This window comes from Equus quagga, chromosome 6 (genome assembly GCF_021613505.1).
Source record: "Equus quagga isolate Etosha38 chromosome 6, UCLA_HA_Equagga_1.0, whole genome shotgun sequence".
Lineage (NCBI taxonomy): Eukaryota > Metazoa > Chordata > Mammalia > Perissodactyla > Equidae > Equus > Equus quagga.
This window is the reverse complement of record NC_060272.1, coordinates 62,344,168-62,370,938: the sequence shown is the minus strand read 5'-3', so window position 1 is coordinate 62,370,938 and position 26,771 is coordinate 62,344,168. Positions and strand designations below refer to the sequence as shown.

Below are 26,771 nucleotides of genomic sequence, written 5' to 3'. Positions count from 1 at the left end.
GAAGGAGCAACTTTTTCTCTAAAGGGCTTCCGAGAAGGCTTTCCGGAGGAGGTTCCATGTGAACTGGGCCTTGAAGGTAAATGACATCTCACTTAAAATAACCTCAGATGTGGGCGAGATCACTGTAGGAAGAGGGAGCACTGTTTATGAAGGCTCAGAACTGTGCAAAAAAACAAGCACATTTGGAAGGGGGTGGTGAGTAATTCTGAAACATGGCAACAGATGCCACAGGAAAAATGGATTGGAGCCAAGTTGTACAGGGCCTCAGCTCAATTTGGTAGTGATAAGGGGCAAGGGAAAGGGTGTTTTTCTTGCTAGATTACCAATTTATTATAAAAGGGTATAACTCAGGAACATCCAGATGGAAGAGATACATAGGGCAAGGTATAGGGAAAGGGTGCAGAGCTTCCATGTTCCCTCAGAGCACAGCACTCTCCCCAAAGCTCTCCGAACCCCATCCTTTTGGGTTTTAAAAGAGGCTTCGTTACAAAAGCACAATTTTTTAAATTGAGATATAATTGACATATAACATTATATTAGTTTCAGATGTACAACATAATAATTTGATATTTGTATATATTGTGGAATGATCATCACAGCATAAGTCTAGTTAACATCTGTCACCATATATAGTCACAAAAATTTTTTTCTTGTGATGAGGACTTTTAAGATCTACTCTCTTAGCAAGTTTTAAATATGCAATACAGTATTATTAATTATAGTCATCATGCGGTACATTACATCCCCTTGACAATTATTTTATAACTGGAAGTTTGTACCTTTTGGAAAGTTTTAATAAAGGGATGTTGGGACCAAGTTTGGGGAAGGTTGATTATAGGCAAAGTAAGAAGTTGGAAGATGAGTGCAGAGTCTAGACAAGAGATAACAAGGACCTGGCAGTGTAGGAAACTCATTAGGCCCTAGGTCTTTATCCTACCCTGTCTCCTTGCTCTCTGCCATGTGACTTTGTAGTTCCTCCCACAAAATGGGTGAAGTCCCTTTCCTCACCCTTTGACTTTGGATTAGACCAGATGCCTAGCTTTGCCAATTGAAAGACACATCACTGACGTGTGTTTTTGGCTTGTCTTCTTGTTTCTCTAACATTTCCACAAGAAGAATTTGATTGGGCCAGCCCACTGGCGCCAGAAAGGAGGATGAGAGATATGTGGAGCAGAACCACCCTAGATGAGCCCCACCTACACCAGCCAACCTCAGATACCAAAAGACATGTGGCAAGAGCCACCCAGGTGAGCCTGGTCTAGGTCAGCTGACCCAAGACACATGGGAAATAATAAATGACTGTTGTTTTAAGTCATGGTTTGGGGGTGGTTGTTACACAGCAATGCTTACAGATGCAGGCAGAGTCAGTAGGTATACAGAAGAGCCATAGATTCACAGCCTATTCAGGAGGCACATGTGACAGACTTGGAGTGCATAGGCCTTGGTGTAGGGAGCAGGAAAGGAGTGTACCTTGATGTTTCTAGCTTGAACAACTGGCCTGATGCTGATGCTTAACTGAGACAGGAAATACAGGAAGAAGGGTAGGTTTGTGGGGAAAGACAAGGAGTTCCACTTTGGCCATGTTGCCTTGAGATGACCAAATGACTTCAGGAGGGGTGTCCTGTTGGCAATTGGACCTGTGCGTTGCTAAGGTGATGGGCTGAATTTAAGAATGGGCCAGTTACCTTTAGACCATATTCTTGCTTTTATGCAGTTACTCATAAGTGTGTGCCCCATATTGATTTGAATCTGTGAAAATTCATGATGATGGCTTAAAAAACAATCAGAATTCATGGATTATTCTGTCCTTTTCTTTGCTTGCTCTTTCTGCTCACCTGGCTACTTTCTGATTCATTGAACATTAGCACCACTATCAGCAGAAGTGCAGTTGAAACAAAAGTAGTGAAAATGCAAACCAACGAAATTTTCTGCCAGTCAGGAACTCCAGTAAAGGGAGGAGAAGATGCCACAATCACCTAAAACGAATATTTCACTTTTCCATGGTGCCTGGACCTCCCAACAGTAGAGACATGTGACTTTGCTAAATGTTAATGAGTGCTTAATACAAACGGAAAGGGGCAGAAAGGCTTTGAACAATTTGGGGATAAAGAAACTTACTTGAGAAAATTACAGATGATTTCTATGAGGGAAAAAAGGACACATGGAGCAGAAAGAGTATTTGGGAAAAGGAGTTGTCAGAGCAGTCAGGCAGTCCCATTAAGATGCTGACCCCACTCTCAGGGTATGCATGTGGCCATGTACGTGGGGTGACAATGTTAGCTAACACATGTCTGCCTTACATTCACTGTGGGCTGGCACTTTCTTGGCATTCTTCATGTATGAATTCTTTAATCTTCATTAAGAAGGATGGAAGGGTTGTTATTATTGTCCCCATTATAGAGAGCAGAAAATCAAGGCATAAAGAGGTAAAGTATCCTGCCAAGGCCACATCAGAGCATCTGAGCTCTCCGTGTACAGTCACCCCGCGGCTCTGAGGAGAAGTGTGCTCACCCTCTCTGTATGTGCTTCACAGCAGAATGAGCAGCTGTCACTCTCCAGCCATTTTTGGTCACGCTGCTACTACCTCACCTCCCCTGACTGCTCTCTCTCCTCCCTCCTTCTGATGGGCTGGCTTCTCAGCCACCAGCCAATAGCTTCCTATTGTGGACACACATTTACATCTCTTTCTTCTGGCCCTGGGTCTCCGAGGAAGAATAATCCAGAAACTACCTCCCTGAAGGCACATGCCCAGGTCTTTACATCTGAGCACTGCCCTAAAGGGCAACTGAAACAGGCCAGCACTACAGGTGGGTGCAGCAGGGAGAGAAAAGCAGAAAAGTGACACAGAGAAAGCCTGTGGACAGGCATGAGAGGCCAGGGCGGGGACAGGCCTGGGGTAAGGTAGCTTCTGAGTCTCCCAGACAGAGTTGTCAGGGTGCTCAGCATCAAGCTACCTCAATCTGCCACACAAAGGTTTCCCAGAGAGCAGTAACAAAGGCCAAGCTGAAGCCTGCATGGATGAATGAATGTTTACAGCTTTGCAAAAGGGCAAGATGCCCAGCCTTGGAGCAGGGGGTGGGGCTGAAAGGCACTTGACCAAGCACCAGCTCGCCTGGGGAGCTCAGGATGTAGCCAAGAGCAAGCAAGACAGGAAGATGCAGACCTGACCCCAGAGCTCCCATGCACTGCCTGAGCCAGAGAGACGTAAGTGGCTATACTCCTGGCCCAAGACAAGTAAGGAGAACAAGTGGTGGCATTAGCATGCTCTGGCCATTGCCAGCCTGTGCCCACTGCACGTGACCCTGGAATAAACAGGCTCAAAGAGCCACAGAATACAGCTGCAAACTGTCATCGGGTGCTAGGGTTACACACGCCCAGAGAAAATCTGCTTCTGTGGAGCCAGGGAGGAAACCAAGTGTTTGAGGGGAAGGACAGAAAAGGTGAATAATTGATTGTCATGAAAAGCGTCTCCGGCTCCCTGGAGAAGCAGACACCGCGACTGTGGGAAATGCTCTGCCTTTATCATATCTATTACATGTCTTCTCAAAGGAGTTCAGAGAGCACCTGCTCAGGGAAGGCACAAACCAAAACGAACTGGGCAACAGACAGCCTTCCCCAGGGCTGGCTGGAGGATGGGAACTGTTCACACAACATTAACAAAGCCTCCAAATTAGTCTGTGCTTCCCAAGAGGAGAAGCAAGATTCTTTTTCCTCTGATTATATACAATTAGAGTTTCCTCTGATAACATAAAATAAAAACAACTTTAAGAACAGCACTGCACGAGTTCAGTCTTTCTATGAGGCAGAAAGTATACTACTAACCTGAGTGTTTGTTACATTTTTTTCCCAGTCGTATCCCTCTTTTTGGTCTCTTAAGCTTAACAGAAAACAATGTAGATGATAACAACCATGCGTTAAGCTCTTATTATTTGCCAGACACTGTCCTAAAAGCTTTATATATATTATCTCACTTAATCTTTAAAACAACACCATGATAAAAGTGTATTCTCCCCCATTTTGCAGGTGAAATGTTAACTGACTTGCCAAAGGCCCTTCATGTAGAGAAGACAGAGGTCGCTCTGCTCCTCACCAGCACGCTTTCTCGCTTCTCAAGTCTGCCATCCTTATAATCATCCTGTTGGTTTCCTGCCCCAAACCTCAGCCTGCTTGGGCTGGGCTCTCAAACTGTGCCTTAGCTCCTTTGGGCAACGTGGGTGGGAGATTCTGCTGTGAATGGACTGACCATCACACCTGGGCAGTTTCTGGCCATCCCTGACCTACACGGACAGCCTAAGTTTGAGCCTGGTGGAGGAGAGGGAGGGAAGTGAGGTCCTCCTGCCTGCTGACAGACATCCTGATGCCGGGTCTCTCCTTGGGCTCCCGCAGGGCTGCCTGCACCGGGACCCCTCACTGCCATTCTCTGTACTCTGGGGCCTCCCACCAGCTTTGCCTGCACTGTCTGGTGCCTCTAGACTGGCCCTCCTCCCACAGCTGGCAAACTGGGGTGTCCCCAAAGCACCTCCTTCCCAGCAGCGGGTCTGTCCAGTTGAAGGTCCAGATCTCTCATTCCAAAGGGAATGCTTGGCTCAGTCTCAGGATATAACAAGCTCAGATACCTCTTTCTAGAATTTTTGGGAATGATTGGTGTCTCTGTCATTTTATCCACAATTTACCAACAACCACTGGCAATTCAGTTGCAATCATGTATTTAATCACAGATTGTTTATTGAGTACCTACTCTGTGCTGGGCACTGTAGGAAACAGTGGGAAATAAAAGAATCTCTGCCTTCCTGGAACTTATAATCTAGTGGGGTAGACAGACAAGAAACACACATATATAAGATGCAGTCAGGTAGCTAAGCGCAAAGCCACTTCAGTGAACTAACCCACGTTCAATGTGGGTATAGCAACAGGTTTCCAAGGCAGCAGCTGTAACCATTTACCATCAACTGAATAAATTGCTATGCACCATCCCAGTGCCAATAGTACTGCCAGCACCTCAGTGCCCCAGAGCCCCCAGGAGGCTAACAGAGTCTGAACAAGGGCACCTCCAGCTGTGGCAGGCTGCTTGGTTTAGGCAACTTGGCCCCGGAGCTTGGCTTGAGACCCTCTAATCTCCTATGCATGAGGTTGAATAAACTCCTTCTTTGCATTTCTAAAGCCCCTCTCTGGGGCACTGATCAGTGCAGGGGCTGAGATACCTGCTCTGTCAACCAGCCCCACATGATCAAGTGGCAGCAAACCCAGGTGAGGTGGTGGCTCAGGTAGGCAACAAAGACAAGCCCAGGGCACAGGGTGACTCTGTGAAGAAGGATTAGGTCAGAAAGAGAGACGGAAGGAGGCTCCAGAAGGACAATGAACACAAAACCCACCGTGTTGTGAAGTGCCACAAGAGGGCCAGCCTCCCCTCATTAAGCTGCACGGTCTCCCCGGAATGCCTGAAATAAATGCTCTCAGAAAGGGGCTTCCAAATTCCTTACCGGGAGGGTCTATTCATCCTGAATGTAATGAATAACCTGCCTTCATCTCTTTTTTTCTTTTTTTTTTTTTTTAAGTAAAGCCAGTTCCTTATACCTCTGAACTAGAGAAAAAAATTGAAGCAATCCCCTTTGGCCCTGCCAACACTTAAGATAAAATCACAGACTTTCTTAATCCTTAGTAATTTTATGATTTTGACAAGGCCTTTGGTTGACTTGCAAGTTTGGACTGTGAAAATTGCAAGGCTGGCCCCGGTGCCAGTCCCAAATTGAAGTCAAAATTAGATGCAGAGCTGGAAATAGTGGGAATCTGGTGGCAATGAGGTGACACGCAGAGTTTTAACATAGGGGATCCAATTTGCATTCATAAGCTTAGATAATAAGGTTCTATCTCAGCCCGAATTGATAGAATTTTCCTGTAACCGAAGAATTGAATATAGGCTGAACGGTTAAGCCAAAACCTATATTTTCATTTGACTGAGGAGAACAATAAGGAATCTTTCTGGTCCTTAGGCCCTCACAAGCTTTTGCAAGAAGTATGGCTTTGCTGTAAGTGTAGTATTTGACTGCTCTCTCCATTTTCATCCTCTGTTGCAGATACAATGTCAGGCATGTGGATGTGTGCTTTGTATTCCTGAGCTTATTCTGAAACCAGGACATGATTAAGAAAGAAATAATATGGAAAGTGAAGCAGATACTGTAGATATCCTGAATTTTCTCCACTTGGAAGTGGGACATCTATTTTACTTTAAATGTATTTCTTTTTTTTTTTTTTGAGGAAGATTAACCCTGAGCTAACATCTGCTGCCAATCCTCCCCTTTTTGCTGAGGAAGACTGGCCCTGAGCTAACATCCCTGCCCATCTTTACTTTATATGTGGGATGCCTACCACAGCATGGCTTGCCAAAAAGTGCCATGTCCGCACCCGGGATCCGAACTGGTAAACCCCGGGCCACCAAAATGAAACATGCACACTTAACCGCTGTGCCACCAGGCTGGCCCCCTTTAAATGTATTTCTAAGCATTCTGAAACAAATTTCCGGATGAGAAGAGGAGGGAAAGGCAAAGGCCAGACACTACCCAGAGAGGAACGACAAAGACACTTTAAACGCCAACGCTGCTTGACATAAATGCTGGAAGAGGATCAGAAGGTTGATAAGAAACTAGTCTTAGAAGGTACAAAGGCAGCTAGAAACACTTGTACCATAGTTATCTAAGTCCTTAGGACTATAATGATTTTGAATGGTTATGAGAAGTAAGATAGGTCTGATGCACACCAACGTCCAATGCTTCCTACTGTATTAAGACCCCTTGTGTAGAACAGTTAAAGAGTTCAGAAGGACTGAAGAGACTCTAGTATTTTACACAGAACCCTTTTTTCTACACAGTAATTTCAGTTCTTTCTAAACCACATTATGTCTTGTCATTTTCATCCGTAGCAAAGTCATCCTGAGAGAGCTAGGACTTCAATAAAACTCTGTAGATTTGGAGACGAGGCAGCAGGGCTTGCAAACAACAAGATTACAATGTTCATCTTGTTTTAAGAAGTAAAATACATCTATCAAAACAAAACAGACAAAAGAGGAGGATGTTAACCAAAACCTATCCCAAGAATTTGCTCATCAAGGAACTCCAGACCTCCCCATCTTACACTAGAGCTGGCAGCAGGAATCCTCACAATTACACTAATGAAGATTTATTTTACAAAGGGATTTATTCTGGCAGGATGTTGAGAAATCAGATGAGCAATGAATAGCTATTACAACACTTCTAGGAAAAAATACTACATATGTGCTTATAAAATATATCCTGAGCTGTAGTAGAAAAATTGCTGACTAAATCTGGCTCTGGCTCTGCTCATCATCAAACTAGCAGCATAGGGAATGGCCTAAAATTCAATGAAATATTCAAATGTTTTGCTAATGTGAATATGACACTGACATGTCCCTGGTCCTTGTTTCCTTAGATAACATGTACCATGAAGCCTGTTTGAAGAACAAGCTTACTGAACGTGACAAGAAAATTAAAGGTGGATGAGCCATGTAGTCCAGCCCCTCATTTTACAGATGACATCAGGCGACTTGCCCTAGTCGACCAGTCAGGCAGCGGCAGGTCTAGAAAGAGGACAAACATCTCCCAACTCCCAATTTGGGGTTATCCCCTTTGTATTGCAGCTTTCCCCGGCTCTGAAGTGTCTACTCCTGCTAATAGCAGCCAGGACTGCAAAGCAGGAGACACGGTCCCTTCAGGAGCTCACAACCTAACTGGGGAGGCAAGATGTTCACACAGGAGAAATACAAGAAAAACATAAAATGGGAAATAAGTTCTAAAGGATGCAGTGAATGAATTTCAGAGATCATAACCAAGGTTTTCCTTTCCCACAATTTTCTTATTGCCTTGTAGCCTCTACCTACAGAGTCTGGGCTATTCATTGCTTCAGGGAGGGTGAGGCCAGATAGACCCATTAATTAAGTTTTTGAATGTATATATTTTTTCAGATCACAGCAGAGGAAATGGTCTTGAAGGGCAAGGCTCTCTTTTGCAAGGGCAGGGGTTTTGGAGACAGAGAAGCTTTTCTGAGTCAAGAAAGGGTAAAAGCCTAGAGCAGCATTCACACCATGAATTGGAGTGCAGAAGAATGTGTGATGTTGCAAGGGTGGCTTTTACACCTCAGAGGATGTCAAGTTTGGGCTTCTGGTGGGAAGAAGACTGCAAGGGACGAGACCAATGTCTGAATGCCAGAAGGTTTCCGAGAAAGGATCATGTACTGAACTGGGCTGAGCCCTGGAGGGGTGGGGAATCTCAGAGCAGAACAGAACTGTGCCAGAGGGCGAGGGCAGCAGCTCATGAGTGAAGTTCAGCTCGATTAGAGAGAAATACAGCAGTTCTCCTTTTATACCTGAGCTTGTGACTGTGAAAATTCATACACACTATAACAGAAGGTTCTTAAAGAGTTCTTGACAGATAGTGGAAGTGTTATAACCCAACTGATGGGGACCCCTTAAGCACGCCATCTCATAGAAGGACCTCCAACTCGAGTCTAGGTTATCTGTGACCCCCGCACATTTTAGACTCGCTATGCTCATCTTAGCCTGAGGCAATGAAATAGTAAGCACAGATTCACAGAGGAAGCCTAATTCTCCCTATAATAGACAAAGGAAAGACTTCCCACCACTATTCTTGTTACAAAGAAGGAAAAATAGGTCTTTCAAGCACAGATTGAATAGCTCAGCTTCACTACCTTTTTGAACCAATAATAATGTCAGAAGATGTCAGGCTAAGATAAAAATAAAAGGGGGAGTGAGACTAGATGGAATACTCCTCCCCTTACATAACCAGAGTGCTGTACAATATAGAAGTTTAATAAATGTGGAGGAAGGAGAGAAGGTTACAAAGAAGGGAGCCTCTTTGCTTTCCTGGCCAATTCTGAATATCGTAAACTTTAGTGGATACGACTCAGCTTTTTGCACAATGTTCCCCAAATATTTCTAACATGCTATCCCCTCAGAGGTTAACGGCAACAACACTGATGATGAATAAAGATAGAAATTGTCTCCTGGAGTGGGAAACACTTTCCATAAAGCCTGTGCAGAGCACTAATGGCTTTGCTGTGGCTGTTATCGCTGCCCGAGGTCAGAGCAGGAGTGTAATCAGTACCATACTCTCAATGAGAGCCACAGAAAAGACTTCAACTTGCACGTCTCCAAAACTTGAGAATCTCTCTTTTTATAATTTACATGTTTTCTGTGTGTGTGTGAGGAAGATTTGCCCTGAGCTAACATCCATTGCCAGTCTTCCTCTTTTTGCTTGAGGAAGATTGTCCCTGAGCTAACATCTGTGCCAATCTTCCTCTATCTCGTATGTGGGACACTGCCACAGCATGGCTTGATGAGTGGGGTGTAAGTCTGTGCCCGGGATCCCAACCTGTGAATGCTGGGTCACTGAAGCGGAGCGCACAAACTTAACCACTACACCACTGGGCTGGCCCCTCTTCAGAGCACTTTTGTTCATTGTTATTCTCTGTGTGTGTGTGTCCATCCCTATCCTTTTTTGTTCATAAAAAAATCAGAGTTTTTATGAGACCCTGGCACTCTCATCCACGCCAGTGGGAGAGTGAAATGGTGCCCTTGGAGAATGATTCAGCAATAGGGATCAGAAGCTTTAAAAAGTAAATACGCTTTTTAAGTTAGCAATTCCACTGCAGGAATTTATTTTACGGAAATAATGAAGACTATGCACAAAGTCTTAGCACAAAAATATTCCTGGCAATGCTGCTTTACAATAGTGAAAAAGTGAGTATAACCTCTAGGACCAAGAGAGCACTGGTGAATCAAGCACAGTGCAGAAATACAATGGACAACCGTATAGCTAAGCAAACTATTGTAGAAGTAAGTTTACTAATATATAAAGATGTTCACAATATACTTAGTGAGAACATTAGACTATAAAACTATACAATACATTTTTTGGTAATAATACGTATCTATAGGAATATAATGATGCTCAGAAAAAAAATCTATAAAGGCAGACACCAAATTATAACTCCTAGTCGTTTCTAGATGGTAGGATTCTAAGTTTTCCTCTTTTTGCTAATTTGTATTTTTTTGTTTTTCTACAATGAATATGAATTATTTGGGTAATAATTATTTTAAAATTGAGAAAAGCACCAGGCACGTCAGGGGAATGTACAGTAGCAGCTACTCGCTTTTGTTCCCTCCCTTGGGGTGGGGTGTCCTGACAACCCTGGTAGACCAGATGTCCCTGAAGTGTCACTTCAGCATCTCAGGGAAAATCTGGTCATGAGGAGTCTGCCTCCATTTTTCTGTCATATCCTGGGTAGAAGTCGGCACTCTCTATGTGGTTGAAGTCACACAATTAAAGCTTATCTTTGAAGCTAGAGAGACTACATCATATTTTTTTGGAAACGAATGGCAGTAGAGCAGAGCATCAAAGTTGTTGTCTCTGTGGTACATTGTCCTCATCCTTTGATTTCCTGATGCGTATCTTTGGTTATTGCTTTTTTCTTATCAAGTGTCAAATGGTAATATTGCCTAGCCTTTCAGGTCCCCGTTCAGAGGATTTTGAATATATAGAGTGCACACCATCAAACAACAGTCTAAGTGCACCACGCTTCCAGCATCAGGGGTTTCATTCATCTCAGAGGTGTCACTTGCTACTTCCATGATCCTACAGATCAGGCTGCCACCTGCTTTTCAAAAAACACCCACACAAACAAACGAATACCTCTAGCTTGCCTGAAAAAGGACACATCCGATGTTTTAAAATAAACCACTCAGTGGAGGAATACAACATTCTTCTTTTAAATATCAATAAAATCATTCAAATATTAATCAAGTGAAAATTTCTCTCATCTAGACATAACACAAATCCTAAAGCCTATATACCATTAAAAATGAGAATCTAAAGGTAAAAAATTTGGAAAAACCACATCTATCAGGGACGATTTAATAGTGATCTTGCTTAATGGGGAGATGGGCCAGATCAGGGCTCCTCAAAATTTCAGTACAAACACTCACCTGACCCAGGAGGTCTGAGGGGACCTGGGTTCTGCATTTCTAACAAGCCTCAGGTTGACGCTGATGCTGTGGTCCAGAGACCACACTCTGAGAAGCAAGCTTTCAGGTTTGGTGATTTTCTGTGCTCTGCCAGGCTGAGAATATCTTCCCTGGGCAGCTGACAAACTGGGAGTGAGTAGATACCCCAACCTGCACCAGCTGGCATTCTGTGCTCTCAGGCTGCGGCTAAGCCCCTGCTTGAGTGGCTGCGAGACCAGGACCTGCCAAAAATGACACACCCAGGACTGTGGTCTTTTTATTAGTGTTAGCTACAAGCTACACACTAAATGGCTCCAGCCTTAAGAGGAAGGTCCAGGAACATAATGAGCATCTCAAATCTGAAGCCATACTTGCCACAGAAAGCCTCAATGCTTGGGGGCACGGGAAGAGCCACCAGCAGTGGGGCCCTCTCTCCACAGTTAGTGCAAGCTGGAGTGAGGCCAATGCATCCCAAGGAGGAGGGAAAAAGCCTTAGGGGCTCTTTCCTACACAGTTACAGGAGCAGTAGCAGAGGCCCCATACCAGGAAATGCGAAAGGTACTTCCGAGTAAAAGCTTTCATCTTACAGTCACTTTGGAAGGCAGGGCCACAAAGGAGGATAGGCTGCACAAGGAAATCATACTGATCTGTCCACGTGCACAACATCTTAATGGCTGCTGATTGATCTCTAGCAGCCATTTCAGACATTGAGAAGGACTGTGCCATCAGTGACGCCATTGTCCAGCACAGGGCCACTCACAGAGAGCCTTTCTAGGAGGCTGCAGAGTCATTCCAGCCGTGCAGCAGCTCACCCTGAATCTCCCGTGAGAACAGTTCTACAAGTGAACATGACTGTTGTGCAAGATTAGGGTCTGAAACACAATAAAAATGGAAATAGGTCTTATGCAGTTTCATTTGTTGGAAGCTGCACACTCAAGTGCTCCTGGCTGTATGGCGTGGAGAGTAGAAATCCAAACCCCTGATTTTCCTCCGTTTGGAAATACGTATACCATTTCCCCGAGGCTCTGATTTGTTTTATGTCAACTATGAGGTTTACAACAGTATGTTAAACAACATCATTAGTTATTACTAATGAGCCCTTTGGAAACTGCGGAAATAGAAAATGAACGAAAGTGATGATGGACCCGAACTGAGATACTTCAGGTACTTGTCAGGTTGGTCCCTAAAGACCATGTTACCGTCCATAACTACCTTTGTCTAAAAGGCTGTATTCTGATTTAGAGGAAATCAGGGACTTTTTTTGTTTTGATGCTTTTACTGCAATGGGAGTGTGAAGCTGGGGATGGACTAGGAGGATTTTTTTTAGTTTTTTTGCAAACTTATGTACCTTGCCAGTTCCAGGCTGATCACAAAATTAAGCAAGTTCAGTGGCTAAAATTGTTCTTCTTAAGGATTAATGAATAGATTTGAGTTTTACCTAGATCTTATGGAATAAGATGCTGAAAGAACATTTGTTCTGAAAATTACAATGAGGAAAGTATTGCACACAGAAGAAAAGATGAAAATGATGAAATTTACAAATGGATCAAAGTTAAATTGGCTATTACCACCTCTTCCAAAATGATGATCCTCCCTTTTTGGAGACGTGATAAAAACTGGCTCTAAAATGAACAAAGTCTGTCCATGAGTTATCATCTCCTCTAACAAAAACAGAAAGAAAATAATGATTATTTTATTATCCCAAGTCTGAATTTAGCTCTTGGATATGGAGACACAGATCACATATATTTAAATATTCCCCACGAGTGATGAGTTCTATAGTACGCAATCATATCTTTTCAACGTGTTGCCTTTAATGCTCCTTATATTTGTTTATTAATTAAATCACAATGAGTTTATCTTTCCCTCCATGCTGAAGGGAGGCACAGATGTGGCCCAAGACCAAGTCAAAACGTATTATGTTTCAGTATCCTGAAACTGCAAGGAAATGATGCAACTGCTGAGAAATGAAAGGGAGAAGACAGCATTTATGTGGAAAGAAGTGTCTGTGAGAAAAGGCAGCCTCAGGAAGGATGAAATGTCCTCCTCGACAGAGCAGTGAGGCAGAATTGACAAGCCCCGTTGGTGGCTCGAGACCAGCTACAGTGTCTTGCAATTAACCAAGACACCCCAAACTCTCCTATTTGAAAAACACCTGCCATCCACCTGATTCTTTCTTCTCAAGATAAGGGTGTGTCCAGGGTCCCGCAGTACCAGTGGCCCTAATCAGGGCTGCCTTCAAGGGCAGGTCACCAACATTGCAGCCCCAGGAAAGCTGAGGGGACAGAACTCCATCCAACCTACAGCCTGTGGACGCTCGGGGCCAGCAGGGAGAATGTAGGCAGGAAGCGGGGAAGCTACCTGAGTCACTGGAAGGACAGAACAGGAAGCTAGGAAAAGAAAGCTAGGGGAAAAAACAGGAGGGCAGGAACCTGAGGCCTGGGTGGGCTGTGAAACAGAGTCAGGGACTCCCGCGCACCCATGTCGTGTGCCTTTTTGCATAGCTTTGTTTGTGCTCCTGGGCTCATATCAGGAGAACACACTGTTGATGGCCATTTCTCCACAATTTCAAACACAGAGAATTCCTCAGGGCTTTGCCAAGGGTCATCTGCATCATTAAACTGATCTTTTACCATTTGTGCCTTGAAAAGTACGATGGCGTTCCTGCTGTCACTGGCAGGTCATAAGGGCCAGGGAAAGAGTTAATGACTATACCTGAGTTTTGAGAAGGAACAGTTTTAGGGCCCAAATTAAGAGGGCAAATAGAGGAGAGGCTCTTGGAGAACAGCCTCAAATAGAGAGAACTAGTTAATTCTTTGACCAGCCCCTGCTGGCATGTCCTGGGGCTGCAGCTCCTCCAGAAATGTTATACTGTCCTAAGAATATCATTTGTAAGCCCCAGCATCTTCTAAGAGCAACTCTCAAGTATGATTATAATCTATATTTGAATGGATATATTCAATCATACCTGATGGGAGTTTCATTAGCATTACATGGCACAGTTGATTTTTTTTCACCTGGTATAATTATTGTTTTTCTTTTATCCTGTTTATAACATTTCCCCTTTTTATTTAAAGCACTTAAGAATGCAAATTATACATAGTGGCTTGATGATCTCCTAACCAGGTTTCTGGAAACACAACCTGAAATTCTGAGAGTATAAATTACATTCATCTTCCTTAGGAAGCATTATGATTTACTGAGATCTCCTGAGTGCTAACAGTGTGTTTAGCTTTGTGGAAAGCAGCAAGGAAAAGCCAGTCTGCCCTGTCAATCTGAAAAAGGCAAATGGACCAGTCACAACTAGAAAAAAATTCACCCACTCAAAACCAAACCATCCGTTAAAGAAGCACCCTCAGCCACTCCCCCCAGAGTTGAAAGTGACCTTGGACACAGTCAGCAGAAATGCAATTTCATGACGCATGAGGTTGAGGAAAAACAGGATGCCCAGCAATCCATATGCCATCTCCTGCCCCATATCTTGTCCCTTTCTTGGAGGGGAAGGGGATAAAAAGCAGCCGCTGCCCCTCACCACAATGTCTCCACCGCCACCAACTTATTTATAGGCAGCTCACAGTACCAAAGCTCAGATCGATTCTGAACAGCCCTCCCTTCAGGTTTAATGCTACAGGGCACCAGAGAGGATGCCCTTTCTCCAGACTCTCATTCTGGGACAAAGAAAAAAGGTACAGAATCCTCGATTCTTCACTCCTTCCTTTCTCTCTTCCTTCTTTCTTCCCTCCCTTCTTCTCTCTTTTTAGAGGAATTTCTAAGACATTCACCTCTTAACACCCCAGAGCTTCTGGAAAGGTGCTCAGAGACCATCCAGCCCAACCACCTCATTCTACAGAGGAGGAAACTGAGGCCCAGAGAAGGTAAGTGACTTGCCTGAGAGCACACACTGATAATTCATGCTGGAAGCAGGACTAGGCCCTATGACACCCAAATTCCACACCACTGCTCTTGTGCTTTCTCTTGGTGACGACCTTTCTGCCATCAGGGGCAGGCGGCAGGAGGAGGCAGCCCCTGCATTCAAAGGGAAGAGATGACGACTAAATAGGGTGACTGGTGTTCTTGGAGGAAGTTTCCCTAACAATTCCAGCCACGATGAAAACAACTTGCACAAACAGATGAAACCCTAGCTCGCCCCAAGGAAGCCTTTATGGCCCTGTGAACTCAGGAACGAACACGTAAAGGAGCGTTATGTGACCATTGGGTAAGAAGCACTCGCAGACATAGAAACATCCATTTCCTAACAGTGAATGGTCAGAACTCATCCTCAAATCCCAATCAGGAATCAGGAATCATTCAGAAACAAGCCATTCTGTGTAGAGAGGCTGAGAAAGGCAGTGGAAGGACAATGAGAGGCAGGAGCTGCTCCCAGGACCGACAAGTGGAAACCAGGACTTGTCAGTCCTCTGGGCCCTGCTGGTCACACAGGAGGTGCTGGCACCAAGTTGGCTGTGACAGGGAGAGTGACCCTGAAACTGAAGCATTCAGGATTGATAGTAAACTTATTAACTTCTCTAAACTCAGTCCTTGGAATGTGGTTATCTAATTTGCGGGGAAGCTCCATTTTTAATAATGACTTGGAAAGTACTTTTTATTATTGCAGCACTGTCAAAACTATGTTTTAAAGGATAGATTTAAGACTCTAGACTTAAAAAATTTTGTTTCTTTTCAGAAAGGGTCCACCCTGTTACCTTTCACTGTCTGCTTAAGGGGCCTTCTCCTGAGTATGGGTGTGGCCAGGATTTATACTCCTGGCTGGGAGGAAAGGCAGGCCAGGCAATATACTAGGCAAAGACAGCCAGGGGCCCATTAGTATCCACTCACTGCTTCTTCCTGCCGAGAACAAGGATGTGATGGCTATTGCAGAGGCAGCTACTTTGTAACCCTGAGGCAACCCTGAGGATGGAAGCCAAAAGCTGAGGATGGTGTAACAGAATGATTGAAGGAGCTTCCTCACCAGACCTGCACTGCCCCCTCTGAACTTTTTATTTTTTTTTAATGTTAGAGGAAAAAGAAGAAACCCTACTTCTTTAAGTCATTATTTTTTCTTTATTATTTGTAGCCAAATGCATTTCCTAACCGAAATATGAGACACATACACATCCTCACTCTCCAAGAGGCCCCAACAATTAAGAGTGAGGCAGGAATCACAAAATATTTAAAGAGAAAAGGAAGAGCAATAAAAGGCTATTGATCCCAGTTGCACTGAGAGAAATTCCAACTCAGAGAGTGCAATTAAAATAATGGAGAGGAAAACATCCCAAAACAAATTATCAGTCTCTCTGACAAGAGAGGTGCTTTGTTGTGACCCAGAGGACTGATTTGAGGGCTACAAATTGAGCAAAGGCTTCGGGCAAGTATTTTATAAAAATCATTCTTAAACAAATGCAGCCTCTGGGCAAAACTGAGTGGAATGAAAACGGCGGCACTGAGAGAGAGTTCAAGAGAGCAGCCTCTGATTTTAGGAATGCAAAAGCTTCAGGGAGTGCACGCAGACCACTGGAGCATTCTTCTCATTATTACTAATGGTTCTTAATAACTAAGGGGCAATGTTGGGTCTCCAGTTGGCTGAAATGATCAGAAATAGCCCAGTGCAGTTATACTAATCACTAAATATAATTTGACACTAAATTACAATTCCAGATATACAGCTTTCTGCACAGTCTCTTATTGCAGAGGAAAACTAAGCCGGAACATCAATAAATAGAATAATCTAATTAACTGTCTTTCCGTTTGGGAACTATTTAGAATTGAGAGTTTAACAGGATAGAGAGGACAAAGCAATTTAGTACTTACTGATTCAAAAAATCTGGGCGTTTACTGTAAGACCATTTTTTGTTATTTTACAGTGTTTAATCAATCTGGATGGCTTTAGTCATTTATGTAGTGATCTCAATGACTGTAAATTGTTCCTAGATATAAGGCCTAATTTCCCATGAATAGATTTACTTGTGATTTAATATTTAATACAGGTACCTTTTTCTATGCTTAGAGTATGCTTATAAACATATTCCCAATCATTTTTTTAGCATATGTAATAATCGTCTATGACAGCTGCCTGCAGATACAGAAATACAAGGGAGGAAATTTGCCCAACAGATTGGGGCCACCATGGATACGATGAATGCGTTCTGAGCTGTTAGCCTGTGGGCGCAGCTATTTAATAAATGTTTGTTGAATGAATGAGCTATATCAGATTCTTCAGAGGAGGTGTTTTAGGAGCATGCGTGCTAATAAAGCACGGGCTAGTTCCTTCAAGCTGAGTTTCCATAGGGAAAGTAATGGCATATCTAGTCCTGAGATCAACGTACAATCAAATTCTCAAGGAAAAGCTTCTACTTCCAGAGTTAGAGGATCCTGTATCCCTTTCTTTGGCAAGGATACCTTTGTTGATTCGTACTATTAGAGCAGGGGTTACGTAGATGGCCTTCTCTATGTACATACATGGGGCTGACCCCTAGGGGACTGCGAAGACAGTGCTGAAGGACATTTAAACCATACTTACTGCTGGTGGAGGACATGTGGCTGTAGTCAGACCTGAAACATAAAACCTTAGTATTAGTAGGATTAGACATTATTTTTTTTTTATCCAAATGATTTTTTTCAAGCTAGAGTTTTAAACGGCCAGTGGTAAGTAGCTTTTAACTGGTAAAGAAATGCCACAAATTAAAAACTGTAGTGCTCAGGATTGTTTCGTGCAAAATAAAGTTGCGTCTGAATTTGAAAGCAAAACTTCAAAGGCCCTTTAGAAATCAAGGGTCCTTCACAAGGGTTCTGTGAATCTCCGAGATGGGAGGCCAGGTGGATCCTGAACCACCTAAATTTGCTGGCAAACTTTTGAATGAAGCTTTTTTTCCTGGGGAGAAGGCTCAAAGTTTTCAACAGATCCTCAGAGGGGTTCATGATGCTCCAAAAGGTGAAAGCACTGCAAATGAGTACCTTCAAAGGTTAGCACCATGCCATGGGGAAATGTTTCTCTGCTGACACAAGCAGAGGACTGGTGGACCCTGGCAAGAGTGAGCGGGAACCCTGGCTGTGAGGGTTTCCGTGGTCAAGGTCTGGCTGACCATCAGGAAACACAAGGGCACAATGATGTCTGACGGATTTCAGTTCCCTCGGAGAAGAAATCTTGCTGGGTATTAGAGTAACAGGATGTGGGCTGTGATGGGGAAAGGGAAGAGGCAAGGTTAGGGGCAGGGTGAAATTACCCATTAGTTTCTATGCTGAAAAATCAGCTGCTGGCACTGGGCCTCTGTGAGGATGGGAATCCGGCCAAGGCTCTGCCTGCTGAATCTCTGCGAAGTTTCTGCTCTACTTGTGTGGCTGGTAAGCCTCCCCTCTCTGGCAATGTATTCGGCATAGAAGCTACTGGTTTTCTCCTCACCAGTGTCCCAAAGTCATTCTCTGTAGGAAATTACTCTCTCAGGCATGTAGGGATCTATTCTGCCAAGGTGGTAGTTAGGGGACATAGTTATGCAAATGAAGTGGTTAATCACGTTTAATTTTACAGATATACACTCCTTTTATTTACTTAGTCTCATGTTGCCTTTCTTGAATCATCCAATTTTCACTCTATTGAGTTTCTTACCACATTAAAAAAGTGTATACAAAACCTTAAAAGAAAATCCTAAAGAGCACACCTCTTATCAGCTAAAATAACCTACATTTCTCACACAAAGTGATGCACTGATTTATTGGTAGAGGAGCAAAATGGAAGAAAAACAGCATGTGGTTTTCTCTCTTCAAATGAAATACTTTAGTAGTCATAGAATCAATGAATTTTAAAACTGGAAAAAATAACAACTACTCCCATTTGCATATCCCTTTATATATGACAAACTGCATCCGCTTAGATCTAATCCAATTTTTTTTATATTATTGATTAGGAAGCTAAAGTGATACGATTTGTAAGGAGACCAGGAGGTGAGGAATGACAAGGGCTTGACCTAGGTGTGCAGGGCAGTGGCAAGGACGGAGCTGGGAGGTAGAATGGACTGTTTACGGCATGGTGACATGCTGGCTAAGGGAAATGGAAGAGAGGAGAGTGAAGGGTCAGTAACACTCTGAAACTCAGGATTTTTAGCCCCATCATCGGTGCATTAAATTTTTTCTGGAACCAGGCAGGATTTAAATAAAGTTTAGGACAATACTTAGAAATATAACTATATATAAATGCAATGAATGCTCAACAAACATCCACTGTGGTAAATGCAGTGGCAAAACAATTCCATTACAATATGACCACCTTAAGATGGCCAGACTCTAAAGAAATTTCACAACAATTCAGATAAAACGTTCAATAAGAATGTGCAACAGTACTGTTTATTTTATTATTAAAAATTTGTCAGTATTTTCAACTATGATTTTCCAAATACTCCCAAGGCAGATGGGTTTCACATATGCATACATTTTAAAGATCTGCATACAGATGGATATGTATGTAGAATGAAATTTACATTTGAAACATATTGCAAGAATCTTAAAATGCAACAGTAGTATTTAAGGACAGGTGCTAGCATAACTAATGGCCCTGCCATGAATCCCTCTATATTTATCACGACTAAAGGCACTGCCCAGGTCAGGTCACTCTCCTGATTGTCACCCTTGCCCTGCTCCAATTCCTTCCCCTTACAGCAGCCAATCTTTGAAAAGCACAAATCTGATCAGGTCGCTCTCTGGATGAAGTGCAAGCTTGACAGCGTACAACATAAACCCCTCTCTCCATGACTGATGGCCTCTGCCCAGCTCTGCAGTCTCATCCATCACCCCAACTTCCATCCCTGTCTACCTTCAAAACAGAAAGAAAACAGAAAGAAAAGTCACCTAAAACCTCACATTGCTCTCCAGCCCCTGATCGTGTTTATGTAATTTGTATACAGTTGCCATAATGACAGAGATACAATTTTAAACTGCTCTTTTCACTAAACACCATCCATAAAATGTTACTACATAGTTCCTGTAATTATAATTTCAGATGAAGTAATATACTATAATTTATTCAACCACGTTCCTTTTGTTGGCTACATTATTGTTCCTAATTGTTCACTTTTGCAAAGCACATGGCAATGAGATATTTACAAATACAGCTTAATATTTACTCCTCCTCAGAAAAATTATCATGGGGGGACTAGGGACTGAGTTGACGTATGAACACTTTTATAGCTCTTAAAATACATTCCAAATAACCTCAAAAGATTATTTACTGGAAATACTGCCAGTGAAAGCCAAATTGTAAAGCTTAAGACAATTTTGTGCATAAATAGGTTCAAACAACTTCATATATTGAACTACAATTCTCTGGAGGGGTACATAGTCCCCAGCTTTTTTATGGTAGGAGGGAACCACAGTGTGGTATCTGTCTTGGGAATCCTGTTTATTGGTCTCACACCCTAAGAATTTACCCAGCTGGCTCTGCATAAGACATTCATCTCTGCCAGAATGAACCGTGAAAGGTGAATCCATGAATTTTAGGATGAAAAACTTATGGACACACGATACGGATGAGAATAATGCAAGGATTATATATTTTCACACACCTGACACATATCATAGACACATTTTCAAATAGTACGTTGATTTAGTATCTGTGCCAATAAGAAACATAAAGTTAGATGCAGTCCCTTGATTGTATTTTAATTACAACTATACATATAGGGATTATATATAAAGGGGTCTGCACATAAAATAGTTTAGACTGTCAGCAGCCTACTTGTCAATTTATATATATATAACAGATACCTTCCTAAATTCTCTTTTCCAGGAAAATCTTGGCATAAGAATTGATCCTGGCATTTCAGTAATATTGATCTTGACAATTCTGTACAACATCAGCTCAATGCATCATGGACCCCATCTGTTAACTCTCAGTCCATTGAATTATATGCCATGGTAATTTAGAGCTAACTAGCTCCACCTGAACACAAAGATAATAAAGTACCTGATAGATCATCTTGTCTTCTATGCAAGATTTCCCGTTAACTCTTCTTTAAACTTGTCCCATTTTAAAATTTATTCTACCTGTTCTTTCGCATCCACCTGTTTATAAATGCTAGATCCATGAATTTTTTTTTGTTTTCTCTTACATCACAGTAAAGTATCAGTTGGAGGTCACCCAAAGATAAAGGATATGGTACGACCTTATGTTTTCAAAAGATCAGTGACAGCTGACATAGAAGTGGAGGTCCATTAATGCCAGTCAAACCTTTTTTTTTTTTTTTGAGGAAGATTAGCCCTGAGCTAACATCTGCAGCTAATCCTCCTCTTTTTTCTGAGGCAGACTGGCCCTGAGCTAACATCCATGCCCATCTTCCTCTACTTTATATGTGGGACTCCTGCCGCAGCATGGCTTGACGAGCGTTGTGTAGGTCCACACCCAGGATCCGAACCTGTGAACCCCAGGCCACTGAAGTGGAACATGCGAACTTAACCACTGCGCCACCGGGCTGGGCCCAATGCCAGTCAAACTTTTTAATGAAAATAATCCATCAAGTATGGTTGTATTTGAAAGAGTGGCTTAGAAGTCAATCTGGGAGACATCCCTAATGAAAACCCCTTAAAGAGCGTTTGTCTTACTTATTCTTTTATTTGGGTATTTGTAAACAATACTGCCCTTCTCTCTGTTAAGCGATTCTGTTTCTTAAGATAATTTACTATGGTCAATAGCTGACTTGCCAGTTTTTTCTAAAACTACACAGAAGCACAAGTTTGCTTTCAAGTGGATTTGGAGAATGGGAGTTTCAAAATGACATCAGTCGTCACAGAAGAATACTAATTTGCTTTTAGTCTTGGCTTGTATTAGGTGGGTCAGACAGCAAAGGTAGCATTTCAAGCAAAAGAAAATATCTGAGCAGAAAACAAGAATTATAGATCAAACGGCTCCTTAAGAGGCAACTTCACTATGTGAGAAGTGTGCTGGAGACCCAGGCTTCAATTTAGGCCACTAACTAGTGTCCTCTGACTCTCCGTTTCCTCATCTGTAAAATTATAATACTGAAGCATGGCCTATCGTCTCTCAGATGTTCTGAATGATGATCAAATTGCTTAAGGCATTTAAAAGCATCCCAGCATCTAGTGTGACAAGTATGAAGAACACATGGTCTTGAGTGCACCTGACAATATACATTTTTATTATATAAAACTCTAAGTTTATCATTTGGAGTGTTCTTCATAACAATATTAATAGTATGTTGAGAAATAATCATGTACTGAGGGGTTACTTATGCCAGCCACCGTTCTAGGGGCTTTAAAGTGTAGACTAATTTAAATCTCACAACTACCCTATGAGGTGGGTAATATTATCGTCATCCCTGTTTTACAGAGGAGAAAACTGTGGGCACAGAGTTGAGCCCCAGCCACTTGGCTCTTTTGATTGTAACTTTCAAAGCGATCAGCACAGTCTGCCCACTGGCAGTGGGATCCACGAGGTTCTTGGAACCATCTCTTTGATGATGTTGCTGAAAGGATGGATAATCAGCTCAAACAGTACCTCCAAATCTGTTCCTCCTATGTCTTGTTCACACCAGCTTAGCAACCATCCCTCTCCCCCAAACCTTGATGATCCCAACCACTATGTCTCTTTGCCCGCCCCTGGGTAGTTGAGCACTGCTGCAGGAAAACAAATAGCAAGGTCGACGGGTACCTTCAGGTACACATCATCACTAAACTCAATGGGGTTCTCACTCAACGTCCCAAAAAACTATTCCAAATCTCAATTCTCCTCAGGGAGAGGGGCTTCATTTGCCTGGAAGGGGAACCCAATTCCCTTCTCTGCTTTTAGTTGTAAAAAGAGAGATGTCATTCCTCTTATCCAAAGCCAGTCTATCCACATGTGGTCTGATGTCCCTCTACCTCCACCTTTTCAGAAAGCTGACAATATAGATCATCAGTTTTTCTCCTATATCTTTATCCTTTCCCTTTTTATAGAATCCTTCCTATGAGCATTTATTGCCCAATTCTTGTCTATGTTTAGGAAACTCTTCCCTCAATCACGCTCCCCTCCAGCTACTGCCTCTCCTCACCCCTCCCTTTTCCAGACAAAGGGCTCTAGCTATCTCCTCTTCCTCACCTTCCACTCCCTCCTGGAGCCACGCTGATCTGGCTTCTGCCTCTACCGCTCCACTGTCAAATATTACTTTATCTTCGCTTCATCATCTCCATTTAAAAAGAAGACACATCACATTCCTCATCTGAGTTTCTCAGTAGCACAGTTGAATTCTTTTTCCTTTCTTCCCTTGGCTTCCAGGATATCACATTCTTCCTTTTTTAATTCCATGCCTACTTTTTATGAGGCTTCTTTATCTGCTCATCTTCCTTTACCTGACTTTTAAATGTTGTAGTTTCTCAAGGCTGGTCTTAAGTAGTACCTGCTTCACAGAGTTGTTGAAGGATTAAATGAGTTAATGAAACACGTGAAGGCTTAGACAGTAACTGGCATAGAGTAAATGCTAGGTAGGCATTTGTTATTGCCTTTAGTTGATTTAATCTGCTCCTAGGGCTTCAACTGCCATTTTTAGGCTGACAGTTCCCAAATGCGATGTCACCATGCAGACCTCCTCTCTGACCTCCTCTCTAGATAAACACACTTAACTGCTGGCTCACCATCTTTACTTGGATGTCTCCCAACACCTCAAACACAACATGTTGAATATGAAACTTCTCACACCCTGCCCAAACTTGGTTTGGAGGGGCTCGGCGGCTACTTTGAGAATCTGATGAAAAACAAGTCTCTCTCATAAAAATTCACAAAGCACATCATTTTTCATACAACTTGAAGCAATTCGTTGACCCCAGATTAAGGATCCCTGCCTTAGCAGATGTGTCACTTGAGCTGAGTCTTAAAAGAAAAGTAGAGTTTCACCTGGTGACCAGGCATGCCAGGTGGAGAAAAGCATAGCTGGCCGAGAGGGCAGCTTGACAAAGGCGAGGAATCAGAAACACCCTGTGGCTATGGCTGGATGCAGAGTGCAAGGGTGGACCTGCCAAGAAACAAGGTCAGAGAGAGAGGGGGACCCCGTAACATCGGGGCTTGTAGGCCACGCTAAACTCTTTGCACTTTATAGATGACAGAGCCACTAAAAGTTTGGAAGGGAGAGAGACATGATCAGATTTGCGTTTAAAAAACAAATAGCAAACATGTAGTGATGCTTTGTATGCAATCTCGACAGGTAGCTCTATGAAAGCTGGAGAGGGTAACAGGAGGTGAGGCCTGGGGAAGCAGGGAAATTATGAACAGCTTTTGGCTAACTAGACTAAACTTCAAGAGATATGTGACTACGTGGCAAATACAGGACTAATAAGCATACATTGAAACTATTTTATTTAATGCACGCCATTTTACCTTTATCTTTAGCTTAACAATGCTACTGGGGCAATAAGAAGTCTTTAGACAGTTCTGTCCTGTTGCAACTATACACTTTAGTGACAGAAGCAGAGAACAGAAGCCCTGGTGTCAGTATATTCAGCAAGCCCCTCCCAGGAGCCCTGGCAGCTGTCATGCTGTTCATTGGGATCCTGGGTGATATTCCTGGGTTAGGGCTTCCTCTCTACTTCTCCAGAGAGAGCCCTTGGAAAAAATATCTGTTTTAGGTGAGCTCTGCAAACTGAAAACGAATGGCTCAGTTGATGATTTTTTAACCCAGCTGAAAATGAGCTGTTAATTTTGCTTTGTTTCTTCTATTCATAGTCCAGCTAACTAGAGGCAGGCAAAAGAAAAAAAAAAAAGGCCAAGGATGTTCAATTAAAGTTGATAAATGCCCCATATACAGAGTGTGGGAAAAAGCAGGGGAGTTCAGTATTTGGAGTCAGGTTACTCCAGGGGAATGTGACTGGGTTCTGCAGTGAGCCAGAACGCATCACAAGTTTAGGTGATCCCAAATAGGGAAAGCCCATTGCAGAGCAAATGCTTTAGGGTGTGAAGTCCCAGATTTCGGCTGGGAGTGGGTGGAGGTGGCAAGGGAGGGTGGGGTTGGACAGGCAGAACCAGCGGCATAGGGAGCCACTCCGGCGTCAGGTCAGATCCCTGGGTCCATTCTGGCCCTGGACTCTCCTCCTGCCGTCCCAGGGTTGCCAAACCCTGAGATTAGTCTAAACCTCGTCAATCTTCCAGGAGTGAGCCTCCGTTGTCCGGGCAGCTCCAGCCCTCCCCCAGGGTTACTCCTGTTAGGAAAAGACACCCTTTCCTCCTGGGTCGGTGCCGCATCCTGGATGTGGCGCTGACTCTGCACATGGAAATTCTCGAGATAGGGGCTGGGTGGAAGCCTTGACAAGGACATTCATCTCCTAAAAGACATTCCGGAAAATGGTGTTGTTGGAAGAGGGCTAATTGGTCTCCAAAGGTTTGGGCTAATTGTTTGAGTCCGTTGAAGCAAAGAGGACGTTTCTTTAAATAAGCGGAGCTAGGTCATAGCACCATCTTCATCCCGCCCGTACCCAAGGCAGGTGGTTCCGCCTGGCACAGGTGCGCAGAGGTGAGGAAGTTCGGTGGGGGACTGGAGGAGTGAGGAGATCTCGGCAAGCACAATAAAGCCATAAAATGAAAAATGTCATCCTCTTAGACGACTTCTGAAAGACTTTTAGGCGCCGGTGTCCTACCCCCTTTTCCTCTTCTGCTCATCCCCAAACCCCCATCCCGGACTCCAGGGGGCTCCGAAGCTGCAGGAAGAAAGTCCTCGCGGAAGGTCGAAGCAAGTGCAAGAGCATCTCTCGTCTCTAACGATGGTCTCAGGGGGACACTGCATTCGCCTGGTACTACACATCGTCTCAGTGATAACGGAGGGCAAGAGGGAGTGGGGTGGGTTGTGGGGGGGGGTCTATTCTGAACCTTAAGTCCCTCCACTTTCCTTCCTCCCGGGGTGGGGCCCGCCCTGCCCAGGGCAGCCACGAACCACGCGGCTCTGCCCTCAGGGCCGGCCCAGGAGGGAGCGGGCACGCCACAGCCCCTCCAGCTCTCCCGGGGGACCGGCAAGAGGGGCAGCCCCTACGGCTCCGTCCCATCGCGGCGGCGCCGGCTCCGCCGAGGCGGTCCACAAAAGTCCCGGACTGGGGAGAAGCCGCCGCGCAACTTGGGGAGCGCTCCCCGCCCACGGCCTGGCCCGGCGCGACTCACCCTCCGGTCTCGGCGCCCGAGTCCACACAGTCATCCTCCTCGCCGCCGCCCGCCTTGGGGTCCATGGCGCCCTCCCCGCCGCGCGCCACTCTCGGGCGCGGGCGTAACCCCGGGCGCGCTCCCTCCGGGCCGCCCAGCCCAGCCGAGCCGAGCCGACCCGAGCCGGAGCTGGCCGGGCTCCCTCCGAGCGTCTCGCCGCCCGGGCTCGGGCGAACAACTCCGGCGCCAGCCGTCGTCCCCGCGCCGCGCCCTCTCCTGGCCGCACCCTGCCGGGCACCGGCGGCCGCTCCCGCCCCGCCCCTCGCCGCCGCTCGGCCGTGTGAGCGTGTGCGCGCGGGTGTGTGCAAGGGCACGAGGGTGTGTGCGTGCGTAAAAGTGTGTATGCGCGGGTTATGAACGTGTGCGCGCGGATGTGTGCATGTGCATGAGAGAATGTGCTTGCGTAAAAGGGTGTGTGCACCGGGTGTGAGCGTGTGCGCGCGAGTGTGCACATGAACGTGAGCTCTCCTGTGCGCCTGTGCGTGGTGTGCGTGCATGAGTGGACGAGGTGTGTGAGGTGGCGTGCGCCTGGGTGTTTGTGGTGCGAAGTGGGTGGGTGGGTGAGGTATGTATTTGTGGGTGCTC

General features: G+C 44.4%; 1 protein-coding gene across 3 annotated transcripts in view; it reads right to left on the bottom strand.

Annotated features, from left to right (window-relative positions):
* FAM124A (family with sequence similarity 124 member A) overlaps positions 1 to 26,392 on the bottom strand; it is an 87,964-nt gene extending 61,572 nt beyond the window's left edge. For 2 of the 3 annotated variants that reach the window (XM_046665020.1, XM_046665019.1), the window contains exons 1-2: positions 26,148 to 26,389; positions 17,550 to 17,581 (exon numbers count right to left, since the gene is read on the bottom strand). In XM_046665020.1, the coding sequence (XP_046520976.1) occupies positions 17,550 to 17,581; positions 26,148 to 26,212 (97 nt within the window). In that variant the 5' untranslated portion in view covers positions 26,213 to 26,389. Of the gene's footprint in view, positions 1 to 17,549; positions 17,582 to 26,147 lie in introns of all 3 variants that reach the window. The other variant, XM_046665021.1, reaches the window with a different exon arrangement.
* Positions 26,393 to 26,771: the final 379 nt, after the last annotated feature.